This window comes from Lissotriton vulgaris, chromosome 1_1 (genome assembly GCF_964263255.1).
Source record: "Lissotriton vulgaris chromosome 1_1, aLisVul1.2, whole genome shotgun sequence".
Classification (NCBI taxonomy): Eukaryota; Metazoa; Chordata; class Amphibia; order Caudata; family Salamandridae; genus Lissotriton; species Lissotriton vulgaris.
Window position 1 is genome coordinate 1,654,815,816 of NC_141685.1, and position 19,204 is coordinate 1,654,835,019.

A 19,204-nucleotide genomic window follows, 5' to 3' on the forward strand; every position below is an offset into this window, starting at 1 on the left:
ACATGGAATATAAAAGTGGCCATCCTGCCAGCTTGTGTGTACCACCCACAAAGTACTGCTCATGTGTACCTTCGCTGTAACTACCTGGAGCTGCGGTTTTTAAACATTTTACTTCTGCGGACTCCCTTTGACTCATTACTTGACTCCAGGGACCCCCACTGATTTATTATTGTAAGCTTGGGAACCCCATCCTAAGCTATTTCTACGATTTTAACTTTAAATGCACAAAAATAGAAAATAACATTTAAATATTTTCTTTCATTTACAATGAAATATAGAACAGGTTTTAACATTTTCAATTGTGCTTCATTATTTGTATATATTTGAACATATTAATATTAGTTTTTAACAGTAGCGGACCCCTGAGTAGGGCTTGCGTGCCCCAGGGGTCATTGGACCACTAAATAAGGGCCACTGAACTAGAGCATTTCTTTAAGAGCTGATACACAACAAACAAAAAATACAAATCAGTAATTGCAGGAAAATGTCAAAAAATCCCTTCGATCAGCACACTGTACAAGTGCACTTAAGTGAGGATTGGGGAACCATCATTTAGGAGTACTTCAACGGATTAAAGTCAATTCAGGAGTTTTTATAAGCCATTGATCCTCAATTTAATGGAGCGTCATAAAATCTTTTATAATACTATAAAGCAAAGATGAAAATCATCTAATTAGACTAAAAGGCGAAGACAGGAGAGAAAAAAAAAAGGAGGCAATGTAGCGAGAGTCACTGATGTGATAAGTACTCAATGGATAACCAACTGCGTCAAAACAGAAATAAATAGCAGAACCATTCCAGAACTCCATAAAGCCGCCAAAATCCATCTCCCTGCACAGCTGGGGTCCATTTATACACAATCAACTCACAAATGTGCGCAGGCACAATCTCAGTCAATAAGTGGGTCTGTCTCACAACTGGCAGCAAACAGAAGGTCCCTAATGGTGGACCGTCTTAGCAGCTGTCCAAGCTCCAATCTCATGAAGGCAGATGAAGGCAGCAGCTGAAAGGCCCAAATAAGAATCAAACCTGCCACAGCAAATAACAATAGAACTGAAGTCGAAGATTCAATCTAAGGAGCAGCTATATGTGCATGACCCATAAGCTCAAGTCCGCTAACAATCTTTGCTACGTGGCTGAAGTAGAGTTCTACTTACAATTACCCAGAGAAGATGAACAGTCTTGAGGACAGGATTAACAATATGTTCCATTTTACAAACGCTATAGCTCTGAGAATGCTTTAGTAGTATCCTGTCTACAAAATGGTAATGTCCTTCTTTGCCGACACATGGCCAGATAAAGCTAAACAGAAATCATAATGTCACAGATTAGGAGAAAGTTTTCTAAGGAGGCAGCCCTAAAGCCAAATGTTTCATGGAAACTACCAAATGTTCTCAACTTTCTTTTGGGTCATTTCTAGGGATGTCAATGCTGAAGAAAGACCTTATACATGGAAGCATGCCTTCAATGAAAACTCTGCGGTCTGGTTTCAACATTCTTCACAATGATGAATCAGATTAGTATGGACCTAACAAACTGCAATAAGTTATAAAAACACATTTTCATGTGGCAGCACAAGATGTCAGAGCTAGCCCTCTTTAGAAGTTTCTTTTCAATGGACAGTAAAGCCTAGAAACTAGCCATACTGGAACTAAGTGCGATGGAATGAAGGCCAGTCTGATTATCAAGACGGACTGCGAAATGGTCCTGTGCTTCTTAGCAGAAGTATGCATACAGGACAAATACTCGCTTAAGCACTAGCCAGGAAAAAGGAGGCCATGCTAAGACAAACATGCCTGAGCCCTTGTTAGTGGCTGCCCTCTGCTTATCACGGTTATGGCTTAAAACATTCTCTAATATTTCTCCAATGATTGGAATTGGGCAAAACCTCAACACTGCAAGCAAATGGAAGGGGTAAGCAACTGCCTCCTAGCATATATAGCATTCTGACCCACCTGGCTCAAAAGTGACTCTTGGGTAGTGTGTGCTTCATTTTTAACACCACCTGTGAAGAAAGGATGTCACCCCGCAGGATTTAAAAAAACCTGCTAATCAAAAGAAAGATATTCATGCCGATTTTACGTTGGAAGTTAACTAGATTTCCACAGGTTCCTCAAGAATAGAGGCAGCAGGGCATTTGCTATGAGGATGCACACTTGCGACATTTCAGAAGCTGGCAATTGAAAAAGATTACAATACAGAGATTGGTTTCCAATTTAATTGGAGTAAGATTATTTCCATCCCCTTGTACATTATACACAATTACAACTGTACTGCAAATCGTATCTTTATGCTGTCTTTGGTAGGGTTGCCAGATCATCATTTCCATCTATCTTGACGTCCTCTTGAACAAACCATAAACTTATTAACCTGCAGGGACACTCAAACATTCTGCCTTTCTCCTCCATTTTTTCGGAGCGTGTTTTTTCTTGGATTTAGGATTCTGGTCACTTTACCACTGCTAACCCGTGCTAAACTGCATATACTCTGTACTCACAACATGGAAGCATTGGTTTTTCCTTAATTTGCATATTTAATTTACTTATAAGTTCCTAATAAAGTGCACTGCATATGCACAGGATCTGTACATTAAAAGCTACTAGTCGGGCTACAACACTGAATTACCCACTCACTTTAGTAGCCCCTTAAACATGTATCAGGCCTGCTACTGCAGAGCCTGTGTGTGCAGTTTTAAAAATTTCGACCTGGCAAGATAACCTACTTGCCATGCCCAAACCTTCCCTTTCATTACATGCAAGTCATCCCTAATGTAGGCCCTGGGCAGCCCTGTGGGCAGGGTATAGTATATTTAAAAGTAGGACATGTACTTTTGAGCTTTACATGTCCGGGTAGTGAACTGCTAAATTTGATTTTCACTACTGCTAGGACTATCTCTACCGTAGGTTAACATTGGGGTTGTCTTAAAACATTTCAACTAATTCATTCATTCATTTCATCTTTATTTCAACAATGTTGTCATAAAAGCAATCACATATTTGAGCAATTAAAAATTGATACAGTACTTGTAAATAGAAAAATAAGCAAGAAAGTGCAAGTGCCCATACAACTTGTCATAACGTAGCAATCAGTAAAAAAAACAAATGCCCGTGTGTTCCTCCATTACAGTCTAGGGTTTGAGTGCAAGCGCCAGAGAATCTATACAGCTGTGGATGCTGGGTCCAAATTCAGACAATATTTACATACATCCTTCTTTTGTTCCACATTGCAAAAATGTTGTTACAGCAAATGCAATCACAGTTGAGAGATCCGTTTTGAGTATTCTATAGGCCTGCATACAGTGCGTAAACCCCAGATTTTTGCATAGAGGAATGATGCAACACCTCCTGGATTTTTGGTAAAGCGGGGCAAAAAAACAAAAGATGCATTTCATTTTCCTGCTCCGAAGTGCATCCAGGGCAATTTTTGGGGGAGGACGAACACCACTTGCTCGTAAGGGCTCTAATTAGTAGGGTGCCTTGTCTCCATCTTTCTCTCAACTTTCTCGAAACAGGACTATCATCTACTAAAACAGGCTCAAATTGATAAAAGTCTTTAAACATTAAAAAAGTACCAGATATGAGAGCAGTTAATTTACTTTCGTAGTACAATTTAGCCAGGTACTTACGAGGGACCCTAGTGCAGGCAGACTCCGGGTCAGACCACATTAACTAATTTGCAATTGGGACGACATGAAGATCTGAGTTTTTCTCTGGACTCGCAATTTAAAAATCACAACTTATGGTGGTCAGATTTTAAATTGTAAGTCTCAAAATGACACTTTTAGAAAGTTTGCATTTTTGTACTTTAACCATTCTGTGCCTCTGAATACATTTTAGGGTTTTGTGCATTCCCTCTAGACAGTCACACAAAGTGTGCTGGGGTGTGATATTTGCATCCCCATGGCCCACCAACAGGCTGATGGGCTTTCCTGAGCTAGATTGGAAAGGAATAGCTGGCATTTGTACCTGAACAGGGTTGGGCCTGTCACCACGCAAAGAGCTGCATACCCCCCTATAGTGAGTTTGCTCATTGCTGTAGGAGGGACTGGCATTTTGCTACCTGCTCTGCTAGGTTTGCCTGCTGCTTCTTACTAGTGAGCGAGAGGCACTGGATCTGCTCTCTATATCCTTGAACCAAAGTTTCTCCAAGGGCTTGTTGGCTTGCTTCCTGCTGTCTGAAGTCTGAGGGTCATAAAAGACTTCTTTCAATTTCGCTGGTGCTCCTGCTCCGAGTCCTACCCTTACCTGGAGGTGCCCCCTCCAGTCCTTGGCCTAAGAAGTGGGTTCTGCAGCTGTTTAGGAACAAAAAAAAATAAAAATAAATGTGATGCATTATTACCACTGTGCTGATCAGAAATGACACAGAACCCTCTGAAGCAGCAGTGCTGATCTGAGGACATCCCAGCGTGGCCCAGGAACACAATGACCTGACTGCGAGGTTCAACAAAGATGCAGCGCCTAGCCGAGGTCTTCACTGCAAGTTGACGACAAAGCTGCGCTGATCTGAAGACACCACTGTGAGGCTCGACTTCGACACGATTGCGCGAATCGGAACAGACCCATTGAGTCTTCGACGCAGACACTGGCTCTTCCAAAGGGACTTTTTCAGCGGGTATAGTGAGGCTCCTGTAGCTAGCCTGCCCTCCATCACAGTCGGCCTGAACTTTGGATTTTTTCTGATCTAGCCCTACCTCAAGTTACCTTTTAGAGCTATTGACTTCTAAGGACTGTTTTTAGATTTAATCTTAAAAAAAAGAATCTCAAATTCTACTTACTGGATTTTTACCCAGTTTTGGTCTTGTTTTATTTAGATAAATATGGTCTATTTTCCTAAACTGGTGTGGAGTCTTTATGTGGTGTCTTCACTGTAACTGTATTGAACGTTTTGCCCTAATACTTTACACATTGCCGCTTGCATTAAGGATGACTATTCTGTGCCAAGCTATCAGAGGGTTAGCACAGGTTAATTTAGTTTGTGTATCTGACTGACCGATATGGAATGCGGCTCCTGCTTGGACAGGGTTTATACTTTGCCAACCAGAAACCTCGATTTCTAACCGTACATCAAAACTGTTGAACTCCGATTTCACACCTTTGTTGACCTTACTAGCCTGATGAGCTAATGATTGAGCAAACACGTCACTCTCTGCAAGACCACCCTGTTTATATCAATAGTTATTGCAAGTTTAACACCCAAAATTATTACCTATGCATCATCAATCTCTCATCCATTTATGGGCATTGCTTAACTGACCATTTATGAATTTATATTGTTCAAGAAAACGCCCCAACGATTATACAGATTAGGTTTCCCTACATAAAAAGTGGAATGAATTAAAAAAAAAAATAATGACATACAAGTCACCAGACTGGATTGAAGAAGGAATTGCTGATCAAGGCTAGACTCCCAACTAAACCAGGTTATGACTAATTTATTGGGCATCTATACAGGATTATAGAACTGCTGCATCCTTCCCAATATACAACTATATACAGTGCCTTCATCTGCTTAACTCAAGTATCAGGAAACAAAAGGTGCACACGGGTCTGCTTGCAAATAACGAATAACTCTGCAGTTAGATGCAGGCATATGAAATATTACATATACAAGGAAAAATAGAGGGCTGTTCAAGGACTTCGGGAGCAATCTGGAGACTCAGGAAGGAGAAACTGGTAATCTAGAGGTACTTAATCCCTCCTATGCTGATGCCGAGCTCAGCTCGTCATCAGCCACGGTGCTAGCGTGCCGATGACTAGCTCAGCTCGTCATGGCCATTAGAACGCTCGCACGCTGGGATAATTCCCCTGCTGTGCTGAGCGTTCTAAGGAAACGGGTGTTGCCGTGACGAGCTCAGCTCGTCATGAGCACAGGAGCACTGTAGCTCATGATGAGCTGAGCTCGTCATGAGCACCGGGGCGCTGTGCGCGCCCCTCCCCTCTCGCACAGCAGGAAAATTACCCCAGGAGCCAAGGGGTTAAAAAGACAGATTCTAAAAAATGGGGTACTTTTATTTAAACCAGGGAAAATATGCGGCCAATGATAAACGGTATGAAAAGACCAAGTAGGGCAAAGAGGCAAACTGATCTGGCTTTAAAGAATCTGGTTTGGTTTTAAAGAATCTGAACTGGTATTCACTATCCTGGGGGAATATACCCTTCACTACACTATCACAATTCATCCTACCAGATTTCCTGCTGGTGTCTGTTCTCAGTCCCCAATTACTTTCATGCTACTCTGCACAAGTCAAACAAAGCAAAACTTCATATTTCACAAATGCCAGAACTTTCTGTGTCTTGATGTATGGAGTACCGCTATATTTAAGCTTCATGGGCAATTTATTAACGTAGATCTCAGCATTAAAGTGCTCCGCAGGCCTAACATTTCATGCCCACATTTTAGGGGTCAGTGTGCCAGTGCGGACTCCACTGCCAGGAAGATGGGGCTCAGTAAGCAGCTTTGTTGACAACGTGACTCCTGGCTAGATTCAGTCATTTATCAGAATTAAATCTACGGGACTTGCAGCATTTAGAAACGCATGCTGGCCAATTAAGAGGCTGCTTGTTTCTTCCTAGGAACATACAAATGTCAATGGGACTCAATGTCTCACCCCTCACATGGCCACTTATTAGAAGCATTCACATCTAAGGCAGGTAAAAAACTGGTCTTGTGGGAATGCGGGCACGGGGGGGAAGAGTAGTGGGAACAACTTTGGGGCAGGAATTAAACTCATGAGAGCCTAGTAATACGTCTAATAAGCAGCAGTAAATATCCTTGGAACAAATTACTTGATTTCTGCTCTTTTGCCTTGTACTTGTGTAACTGGTCCTGAAGGAGATCATGCAAGTTCACTGAGCCTTAAATTATCTTTCGTGATGATAACCTTCGTCCCTACTCCCAAAATCAGTTAACATTTTATAACTTGGAAATGGCTCAAACGGCCCAGACAGAAATAGAGCACATGACCTCCGAGTTGCCAGCAGATATTTGCAGGAAGTACCTGAAACCACAAAGCTATTTTACCAGGTGATGTGTAATTTTAAAAGGAGTTCTAGAGCACATTCTGTCATTGGTCGAGCCAATTAGACCGCACAAGCAGTCTTCTTGCAAAGTACGTAGCGTGGGCTTGCCAAGAACTTACAAAGACCTACAGCATGCCCAGTGCTTACCATGGGTTGGCTTTATTGCTGCCTTCGTATTTTATGACTTCCCTGGTCCCAGATCATTTAGTTTATATTAATTTCCTCACTGGAGTAGAGCTTCTTTATAATATGACTGGCTGGCTTCTATCCTTCCTGGCTGGATTCTATCCTTCCACTGCTCACGAAACATTTTTTTTCTGTTGCTTAAGAACTGTATTAGAACGCATGTTTTTTTCTGCTCTCTCGCATGTGATTTTTAGGTCTCGGACTGTAGGCTGCGCTTGCGCAGTCTCGCTCCGAGATTTATTGTTTCTTAGTATAGGGGCTTGAACCTGCCCCTCTTCTCTATTGGCTGTCTTTCTAAACGGAGGCCAGCCATTGGAGGAAAGGGGCGTCACTCCGTTCAAACCCAGTCTTTTTCGGATTTGGGGGCGTTTTTTTTGCAGTTTTTAACTCTGTGACGTCATCCGTCACTCAACAGCAAAAACCACGCCCTGAATGCGAAAATGTCAGCGCTTTTCTGACACCATTTCTGCCCAACCGCCGCAAGAAGTTGAGAAGCTGCTGAGTCCTCCGGTGAGTGCTTGCTGTCCTGCCTCCTTGTTGCTCGTGCTTGCTGTCCTGGCCCCCGCCCCTCTTTGCTCGTGCTTGCAGTCCTGTCCCCCCCCGTTGCTCATGCTTGGTGTCCTGCCCCCCCTCGTTGCTCGTGCTTGCTGTCTTGCCCCATCGTTGCTTGTGCTTGCTGTCCTGCCCCCTCGTTGCTCGTGCTTGCTCTCCTGCCCCCCCTTGTTGCTAGTGCTTGCTGTTCTGCCCCCCCACGTTGCTTGTGCTTGCTGTCCAGCCCCCTCGTTGCTCGTGCTTGCTGTCCTGCCCCCCTCGTTGCTTGTGCTTGCTCTCCTGCCCCCCCTCGTTGCTTGTGCTGCTGTCCTGCCCCCTCGTTGCTCGTGCTTGCTGTCCTGCCCCCCTCGTTGCTTGTGCTTGCTCTCCTGCCCCCCCTCGTTGCTTGTGCTTGCTCTCCTGCCCCCCCTCGTTGCTTGTGCTTGCTCTCCTGCCCCCCCTTGTTACTTGTGCTTGCTCTCCTGCCCCCCCTTCGTTGTTCGTGCTTGCTGTCCTGCCCCTCCTTGTTCGTGCTTGCTGTCCTGCCCCCTCGTTGCTTGCGCTTGCTCTCCTGCCCCCTCGTTGCTTGCGCTTGCTCTCCTGCCCCCTCGTTGCTTGCACTTGCTCTCCTGCCCCCTCGTTGCTTGCGCTTGCTCTCCTGCCCCCCCTCGTTGCTTGTGCTTGCTGTCCTGCCCCACCTCGTTGCTTGCTGTCCTGCCACCTCGTGCTTGCTGTCCTACCACCTCGTGCTTGCTGTCCTGCCACCTCGTGCTTGCTGTCCTGCCACCTCGTGCTTGCTGTCCTGCCACCTCGTGCTTGCTGTCCTGCCACCTCGTGCTTGCTGTCCTGCCACCTCGTGCTTGCTGTCCTGCCACCTCGTTGCTTGTATACGCTCTCTTCCCCCCTCGTTGCTTGTGCTTCATATCCTGCCCCTCATTGCCCGCACTCGTTGCTTGTGCTTGCTCTCCCGCCCCCCCCCTCATTGCTTGTGCTTGCTGTCCTGCCCCCCTCGTTGCTTGTGCTTGCTGTCCTGCCCCCTCGTTGCTTGTGCTTGCTGTCCTGCCCCCCTCGTTGCTTGTGTTTGCTCTCCTGCCCCCTCGTTGCTTGCGTTTGCTCTCCTGCCCCCTCTCAATGCTTGTGCTTGCTCTCCTGCCCCCCTCATTGCTTGTGCTTGCTCTCCTGCCCCCCTCATTGCTTGTGCTTGCTGTCCTGCCCCCTCGTTGCTTGTGCTTTCTGTCGTGCCCCCTCGTTGCTTGTGCTTTGTCGTGCCCCCTCGTTGCTTGTGCTTGCTCTCCTGCCCCCTCGTTGCTTGTGCTTGCTATTCTGCCCCCACTTTGCTTGTGCTTGCTGTCCTGCCATCTCGTGCTTGCTGTCTTGCCCCCTCGTTGCTTGTGCTTTCCCCCTCGTTGCTTGTGCTTGCTGTCTTGCCCCCTCGTTGCTTGTGCTTGCTGTCCTGCCCCACCTCGTTTCTTGTGCTTGCTCTCCTGCCCCCCCTCGTTGCTTGTGCTTGCTGTCCTCCCCCCTCCTTGCTTGTGCTTGCTGTCCTGCCCCCTCCTTGCTTGTGCTTGCTGTCCTGCCCCCTTGTTCTTTGTGCTTGCTCACCTGCCCTGCTATTGGCATTGTAAATGACAATGCCATTTATTTAGGTTTAAAATAAATAAATAATGTCATGATCAATGCCAATAGCTCTAACTTTAAGAATGCTGAGACCATTGCATTGTCAATGCTTGTTCCTCCTGCTTTCCTGTTGCTGCCTCCCTCTTCCTGTAAGCTCTCAGTTGAGCGCTTTTCCTCTGCGTTGCTTATTTTTATCATCTGTGAACCTCCCCCCAGCTCGAGTTGCTTTCCCTCGTGTGCCGTTTCACCCCTCCTCCACCCACTCCCCATTGCTTCCTGCACCCACTCAACCTTTGCTCCTCACACCCACAATTTATGTTTTCGGGCGGGGGCCTAGACAAAAAGAAGGTCCTTGCACTAGAAGCAGAATAAAAATTGTAGGTAGACTAAGTGCAAAAAGTTAATCGGAAATAAACTAAAAATGAAAGTCATTAAAAAAAGTATATGGAAAAATGTTTTTTCCTTTTTTTATTGTTTCCCCGTAGGGACAAGTCATCAAAACATGAGTCAACAGCTTCATAATAAACAGCTATATATATATATATATATATATATATATATATATATATATATATATATATATATATATATATATATATATATATATATATATATATATATATATATATATATATATATATATATATATATATATATATATATATATATATATATATATATATATATATATATATATATCTGATACAAACTTTAACAGATAACATTTAAATTCTCCAAATATTCATTAATTGCACCCCAAATTAATATTCCCAATCGCAGTTTTTTAACCCCCTTCAAAGAAAACTGACTCCATTCCAATTCATAAGTATGATATAGCTTCGCCCTCCTAAGTTCAAATGCGGGAGGTTCTTCTTGTAGCCACTCAGAAGCGATGCATAGGCGAGCAATCGTCATTGCAACAAATATCAAATATCTAAATAAGTCAGTACCCTGAAAAATGTTTTTTCCATTGAAAAAAATTGAATAAAAATATATTGATACTTTTTCGGGGCTCAATCTAGCATCTAGGGAAAAGTAATCCTAAAAATGGCATGATCTGAGCTCTCACTATCACCGAATCCTAAGGTGAACCCTTCCTAAAATCATTCTCCTGAAATAGTCTTATGTTCTCCAAACGACTTGTAATCGGGCTACGACTCCTCTAACTTGTTTAAGAATGTGCGATATTCGCAAATTACAATATCCATAACCACGAAATCATTCTACAGGGATCCAGGGCACAGACAGGGGCAAAGCATAAACTACCCACTGGGACAGTCACTAATGGACCGCATGTGAAGTCAACGGAGCACATATGATGGTCCCCAGAAATACTTCTGTTAACCTTTAAGAAACCGCTGTTGGCAGCCAACCAGACCTCCGACTCAGTTAAAGTGACCACTCAGAACTGCCAAGCTTTTCAGGACTCCTTCCATCAGCCTTGGATTGCAGTCCAATATAACGTTGCATGCAGATTCTCGTCGTTTTCGTTGACCATTGACAATGGGTTGAAAACAATCTCACTGTGCAATGGTATTGGCTCCTGTCTTAACAGTGAATGGCTCCAAAAGGCAGCGATGGACCAACATACTTCGTCAACTTGTCAATGGGATGCATGTTTAGCATTATTCTCATTTGGTTGCTCCCCTCTCCCAGTTCATACCTTCTTTTTCAAACATTTCTTTTTTAGCAGTCTCTTGCACAACTTCAGTATTTTCCTACAGCTTCTTGCCAGAGTGGTTAACTGAGCAGGTCTATGCAAAAGAGCTATTCTATTCTGATCCTACACATGGACGAGAGCCCTAGCAAGCCACGCTGGTTGGGCCACAAGCCCAGCTGAGCCGATGGCCTGCAGTTTCACACGTGACCCTAGAACAGGTCCTCTGTTTCATACCCACTCACTGCAAGGATCCAAATCCACACATTCTGGGTCTCGATGGGCTCACAGCTCGAGAGATGCACCTGGAAGAGGAGCAAAGTCCCATATCCATCACCGCACCAAGAGGGTGCAATGTGCATGCGTGGGGCCCCGGCATCCTCGGGCACTTCTTCGGCCACGGTCAGACAAGCTAGGGAACGGTGAAGAATTATCCCTAACACCACCAACTATTCCTAGACAGACAGCGCAATCCCACCATTAATGGAGCTCAGTGCTCTGCTCTCTGGGAGGCATGAGGAGAGGATGGGGAAAGAGTCCTTCCTATGGGAATGATGAACTAATGAATCCTATGCAGGCTAGTGATAGCCAGGTGAACATTTACAGGCCCTTGCGTTGAGCGCAGGGTTCTCTGTGCTGCTGCCGGATTATCCTGCCGCCATGTGCACAAAGCAAAAACGACACCTCCTCCTGCGAGCCTCCGCGTGAATATGTGTGAAGTCACCTGAATACATTGTGTTCCTCGATAGAGATACAACACTGTCAGCTGCGGCCTAGGAATAAATTGCTTGCAGTGTAACAATGGGGGTAAAGGAGGGCGTGGTTGATCAAAGGACAGAAGCCTGGCCCTGATCAAAGCTTCAAGCGTGTTTCCATCAGGTCCCTGAGACCGCCCAGAACAAAGAGAAGGGGGTGTGTTGTGAGCAAAAAGGGTGGGGAGCCGGAAAAAACATACTTTACATGCATCAAAAGCTCCAACAGGTAAAATAACACGATAACGGAAATGCGCAGCACTAAAGCACGTTTCGATTTTTCAATTGTTTACCGCATCTCTCAGGATGTTAGCCTTTGGCCAGTGCCCATGGAGGCAGTCAGGATGTTAGCCTTTGGCCGGTGTCGATGGAAGCAGACAGCATCTCAGGATGTTAGCCTTTGGCTGGTGCCTACGGAGGCAGACAGCATCTATCTGGATATCAGACTTTGGTCCGGTGCCTATGGGAGGATACAGCATCTCTCAAGATTTTAGCCTTTGGCCGGTGCCCATGGAGGCAGGCTGCATCTCTCAGGATGTCAGCCTTTGGCCGGTGCACATGGAGGAAGATAGCATCTCTCAGGATGTTAGCCTTTGGCTGGTGCTCATGGAGGCAGGCAGCATCTATCAGGATGTTAGCCTTTGGCCGGTGCCCACGGAGGCAGACAGTATCTCTCAGGATGTTGGCCTTTGGCCGGTGTCGATGGAGGCAGACAGCATCTCTCAGGATGTTGGCCTTTGGCCGGTGTCGATGGAGGCAGACAGCATCTCCCAGGATGTTGGCCTTTGGCCGGTGTCGATGGAGGCAGGCAGCATCTCTCAGGATGTTAGCCTTTGACCAGTGCCCATAGAGGCAGTCCGGATGTTAGCCTTTGGCCGGTGCCCATGGAGGCAGTCAGGATGTTAGCCTTTGGCCGGTGCAGATGAAGGCAGACAGCATCTCTAAGGAGGTTAGCCTTTGCCGGTGCCCATGGAGGTAGGCAGCATCTCTCATGAGGTTAGCCTTTGGCCGGTGCTCATGGAGGTAGGTAGCATTATCAGGATGCTACCTTTGGCCGGTGCCAATGGAGGCAGACAGCATCTCTCAGGATGTTAGCCTTTGGCCAGTGCCAATGGAGGCAGGCAGCATCTCTCAGGATGTCAGCCTTTGGCCGGTGCACATGGAGGTAGGTAGCATATCTCAGGATGTTACTTTTTGCCAGTGCCTATGGAGGCAGATAGTATTTCTCAGGATGTTAGTCTCTGGCCAGTGTCTATGGAAGGAGACAGCATCTCTCAGGATGTTAGCCTTTGGCCGGATCCTATGGAGGGAGACCGCATTTCTCAGGATGTTAGTCTGTGGCCGGGTTCAATGGAGCAGACCGCATCTCTCAGGATGTTAGCCTTTGGCCAGTGCCCATGGAGGCAGTCAGGATGTTAGCCTTTGGCCGGTGTCGATGGAAGCAGACTGCAGCTCTCAGGATGTTAGCTTTTGGCCTGTGCTTAAAGGGGCAGACAGCATCTCTCAGGATGTTAGCCTTTGGCCTGTGCTTAAAGGGGCAGACAGCATCTCTCAGGATGTTAGCCTTTGGCTGGTGCCCATGGAGGCAGACCGCATCTCTCAGGATGTTAGCTTTTGGCCAGAGCCTATGGAGGGAGACCACGTCTCAGGATGTTTTGGCCCTTATCTAGGATAGGTTTGACAAACTACTGCATGAGCCAGGGCTTCACAATGTTAAGGCAAAAGCAGATTTATCATGCAACTATCTTCATGAAAAGAGTGCTCACTTGTGGACCATTTCTGGAGAAGGGCAATGGGTGAAAAATGCCATCTACAAGCATTTTAGAGGCTCCACATGTTGCAGGAAAGTCTCCATGTTCTTGGCATTTGTCAAGCACATATTCTGCTGGTAGCACGCGCTTGCGGTAGTTGGCAGACATCCACCATATTTCTGGGTTTACCATGACAGAACAGCCAGTGAGAATGAGTTGCAGGCACTTACGTCCGGCCTGACAATCTGGTAGGTAGCTATGTCTTCTTCACTGAGCTGGTTATGAATTTATTTTGTTTGACAGTTAGGGACGAAGGGCTTTGCTAATGGCTTGTGTACTGCAGAGCGGATGGAGATAGTGTAGATAGTTTTAATGGAGGCTGCTGCGAAGCACCCAGAGGACTAATTACAATTTATGTTGCGGCCTCTTGCAAGTTCCAATTCATAGCTATCTCTGTTGTTGCCCCCAGTGCTTAATTTGTACAATAGTACGTGCTGGTGCCTAAAGTTCTCTCAGAAGTCTATAGCCAGCGTTGAAGAATTTTGTAGTTGTCAAATATCGAGGCTGTCTGGAGGAGCCGGTGGTGGTACTCATTAGATGCACACATGGCATTTGATATGGTTAAATGGCCCTTTCTCTTTGCGGTGTTAAGACACCTGGGATTTGGACCAAAATTTTGCTCTTGGGTTCGACTTCTGTACACCAAGCCTATGGCGCATGCTACTGCCAATGGTCGCATATCAGAAGGTTTTCCCCTAACGAGGGGCACGCGCCAGGGCTGCCCACTATCGCCACAGCTTTTTGCGCTAGTACTGGAGCCTTTGGCGGCATGGCTACGATGGGAGACCACGATCGGAGGCCTCAAGTGGACAGATGGTTTGGAGGACCGGGTGTCACTCTATGCAGACGATATCCTGCTGTACCTGACCACACCAAGGCGCTCCATTATTACCCTTTTGATGTATGTGCGGCTTATTGTATGGTCTCTGGTTACACCATTAACTGATCCAAATCAATGCTCTACATACTACATGGCCCACCACCACAACTTCCCGATAACTGCCCGCTACAAATAACGGGAACTACGTTCAAGTACTTGGGTGTATACGCAACTGCCAACTCTGGAGAATTAAAAAAATATATAATCCTACAGCCACCACTGGAGTGCCTTAGGCGAGATGTGAAGCACTAGGGAACATTATCACTAAAATTATTATTAAAGGCAGCACTTTTAAAAATTATGGCATTACCTTGTTTTTTATACGTATTAGAGAATACGCCCTACTAAGTGCCGCCATCTTATTTCAAGGCCCTACCAAGTGCCGCCATCTTATTTCAAGGCTATCTCTGGGCAAGTTTCTGCTCTCCTATGGGGTAACAGGCCAGCACGCATCACACAGGCCAAATTGGTGAGCAGATGGTATGACGGGAGGATAGCACTCCCTGATATACAACTTTACTACTGGGCAGCGCAGCTGAAGGTGATTAACCAATAGTTACACGCCCCACAGTCAGATCCCGCATTCAAGGCAGATAAGGCGCAGCTGGGCACCAGAGGTATGCTTTCACCCCTATATGACAAGAAAAAAGCATTAGCAATGTTTGGCCCACTGCGTCATACTTTGGTGCTATGGCATTCTGCTCTGGCCAAACTGGGCTGGCGGGGGGTGATAACCCGGCTTACTCCGCTGTGGGACACGAAAAAAGTAGGCAGACTTCGAAACAGCAAAGGCTTCGAACAATGGGATGATATAGGAATATCAGTAGGTGATCTATGGCAGGGATGTGAGATAGTGTCATTTGAACGTCTCCAACACCTCTATGAGCCGACTACCTCAAAATTATTCAGGTACAAGCAAATTAGACATGCCCCGATGACGGCGCTGCCACCCGGATCCGAAGTCCCGGAGGCATCCCCCATGGAGGATAGGTTACTAACTGATCACATGCAGAAGAGGGCCACCTCTTACCTTATCACAAATTAGTAAACAACCTACCTGACCCTATGGGACCCCTAAGAGCTAAATGGGGGCTAGATGTAGATGATATGGACAACTCAGAATGGCAAGAAGCGTTAGCATCCCATAGGGAGGTAGGCATACACTCTAGCTTTAGATTTGTGCGGCTCCGAATCCCGCATCACTCATATTACACTAGACTTGTTCTGCACAGAACGGGAAGAATAGAACACCCCTACTGTCTCCGAAGCTGCGGAGAGGAGGGGAATTTTTTCCATACTATATAGGAATGTCCAAAACTAGCACCGTACTGGACACCAATGCTGCGCACCATGTCACATCCAGATGGGGTGTCGCTCGTACCAGAACCACGTCGATGCCAGTTAAAGATCTGGGAGCCAAATGATCTTACACGATATGGGCAGAGTTGGGTCACACTAGGACTTATAATAGCCAAGAGGAATATAGCACAAAAATGGGGTGGGGCAGAGGTACCATCTCTCGCAGCGTGGAGCCGAGACATGGATGAGGCAATGATAGCTGAGTGGGCGGTATTTACTGGTAGAGGATGCCCTCGAAAATGAACCAAAATCTGGGGGACATGGAACAAATATTGAAGGAGTATTTGTGATCCTCCATCGGATGGGGAGGAAGATGACTGAGGCGGATGAGGATTGAGATGAGATGGGTGGTGGGACGGGGATTGAGATGAGATGGGTGGTGGGACGGGGCTTGAATAAGGTCTTCTGCGGCTGGCGAAACTGTGCATTTGTAATAATGATGGACTTGTGTAATTCCGAAATGTGGTGCTATGTTGATTTATTATGCAAAAGACAAGTCTTATTTTGTAAAACCTTTGAAAATGAGTAAAAAGGTTTAAAAAAAAAACAAGGCTATCTAGTCTTGAGTCCACCTCATGCCTCCATCCACCACCATCCCTTTCCTAGCCATTTATTTCAAACTTCAGGGTTATTTTTATTCTCCTTCCTTTGCCAGAGTAATATTCCATCTCCTCTCCCCCACCCCGTTTTTGCCATTCTCCCCATTGTTCTGGGTCAAAGTAATTATTAAAATTGCTGTTGGGATTCACTTTGGACAACCACCTCAAACGAAGCACTGTACCCCTGTTCCTGAGAAGCAACCTGTTGTGACGTCAGTTGCTCAATTCCCTTGCTTGCAGCACATACGGTAATCTCAGTTCCATTTCTGGATGCATGCGTTTTTAACCAAAACACTAGTTCACACTTCAATTTCTGCCAAGGTTTACATATATTTATCGAGCCTAAGAATTATCAACTGGCAAGCGAAAACTAAAATGCTAATTCCCAATGAAACTGCTGTGTGACATGTGCAATGCCCAAAATTATTGGATGTTCTGAGTGGCTATTTTGCAGACTAACTCTAGAACTACAAAGACACACAGATGGTGGACAAAATGCAGAGCAAATCAAGCATTCACCCCCAGTCAAGAGATAGGTGTTAAATCCATTGCTCTTTTGCTCACCATGCCACCCCAGTACAGACCCAACCATACGCAAACCAGTCATGACACTGTGGCTCAAGGGAATAGTCCAGCCCGAACTGCCAAGCCAAGTCTTCCCTGGACCGTAAATAAGCATCCTGGGACCGGTTATGGGGCATCACCCCTCTTCAGCCAGACTAGCCTGAATCCCGTGGCACAGTTGCCCAGGACCTATGCCTGGGCATACCTGGCGCACATAGGGCGAGAAAGTCAAAGACTCCATGCTACTAGAGTCAAACTAGCCTGGCTGATGCGGGGTAAAACCCTGAAACCGGTCCTAGGATGCTTGTCTCCGGTCCTGGTAGTTCGGGCTGGACTGTTTCCATAGGGAGCAGGGTCAAGACGGATTTGCATTTGGCTGGGTCTAAACTGGAATGGGATGCCGAGCAAAAAAAACAATGGATTTAGGCCCAGACCTCTGTCCTGGGGCGAATGTTTGACATTGCTCAACATTCTGTCCATCAATTGTTTTTTGTAACTGTAGAACTGGCAGTTTTAGCAAGGAGTGATCTGTAAACAGAAATGTGTCTCCCATTATGTCACTATGCCTTATACTACTGCTGCATCCCTTACTACCAGTGTATTGCAACTTCCTAGCTTAAGAACCGCTCCTTCAGTAGTCATAACCCGCCCATACTTAAAAGGTGGGTGAACCACTAAATGCTTGAGCCAGGCGTCTGATCCTCTTGGACCCTCAAACTCAAAATGAGCCGAGCTTTCATATGGCTTCCGCTAGCTAGCTATCCACACCCTAGGGCAGGTGCCAACAATTAAAAACAAAGCATTAACCTTTGATGTAAAAGAGACCCTTCTAGTGAATGAACTGCACAATGTGAAACCATAAACCTGGGATCAATCCTGGCTTCCCCACTAGAACAACGGTTTGATCCTAGACAAACATTTTTTTCTCCAAGCCTCCTTTTTATCATTATCGCATATGAGAGCGCCTTGCCTTCAAATATGAGAGTTCAGAATTTGTACTGTACAAATAGCTTGTGTGTTCGATACAGATATAATGTTGCTCAATCTGTACAATGAATATAGGCCATATACAGGGTACAGATAGCGAACTTTTATCTTAGTTAATTATTGGCTTAGTCATAAGGGCGGGGAGGAGAGTTCACACTTAAAAACCATCACTTTTCATAAATACTTTTCAAAGCAGTGATATAATTTGGTGTACCAAAGTAACATGCAGGAAGCGTTTCAAAGAAATACACTGTATTCAATTTTGAAAATAACTTATTTTCACTGATGCTTTTTGCATGATATACATGCCCAACATTTTCTTGGCTCGGCTCTACACAGGTGTCAAGAGCCAAGCCAAGCCAAGCCAAACCCAAGGCAGGCTCTCCCTGTTCATTTGTTGGCGTGTCCACCTCTACTGACATGGAGCTTTACATTTTAATTAAGAGGCTGATGCACAGGGAGAGAAAAGCTTAATAAACCCAAGATGAGTCTTCCACAGAAACCGGTCAGCTGGGGACTTTCAAATGGCGACTAGCAGGGTGATCTCCCAGGTGCCATCAATATATAATCTTAAACTTACCGGGGCTGACAGATTTAGCTTATGCTGCAATACATGCAGGAGGCCGACCATCACCAACAAACGAGGATTAGAACAGAATGTGGATTCAATGCGCCAGAACTGTCTGACTCCATGGTATACCAATCCTAAAGTCATTTATAATCTGAAGTCAGATGCTGCTCTATTCAAACTTTACAAATGCATGGCTGTCCACATTCAAGCATGAAACAGAACAACTACAAATAGGAACATATACAATCCAGGATCCTGCCAGGGCCTTTAGACACTCAAGTGACCATTAGTGTCACACAGCCTATGGTTGATTATGTGTCCTCCAGAATTGTACTAGGTCATTTACGAAACATGGGGACGACTACTATACGTAAAAATCAAACACAACCTAACCACAGGCTTAACATCACTTTACACAGGGTACGAAGTAAAGTGATTCAGCTCTTACCTGGGCGCCTTCGCTCTCCAGCCGAGGAGGTCGGATACTGGCCAAGTGAATAGTTTTGTACTCTCCAGAATTCATCTTCACTACCATGGCATCTGCATTCAGTACCTGCACCACCTACAAGAGAACACAGGACAAGAGGTTAGGAAAAAAACAATTACAAATCAGGCTCTGACTTTATGCCAAGTACCCTAGGCCCAGAGGATGAACTGAGAAACGACAGGGA

General features: G+C 45.7%; 1 protein-coding gene across 1 annotated transcript in view; it reads right to left on the reverse strand.

The window, feature by feature from the left end:
• The window catches only part of SND1 (staphylococcal nuclease and tudor domain containing 1), a 2,099,018-nt gene that overhangs the window by 1,828,664 nt on the left and 251,150 nt on the right, over window positions 1-19,204 (reverse strand). Inside the window, exon 10 of the mRNA XM_086918876.1 lies at window positions 18,982-19,095. Coding sequence (XP_086775002.1) covers window positions 18,982-19,095 — 114 coding nt within the window. The remainder of the gene's footprint in view (window positions 1-18,981; window positions 19,096-19,204) is intronic.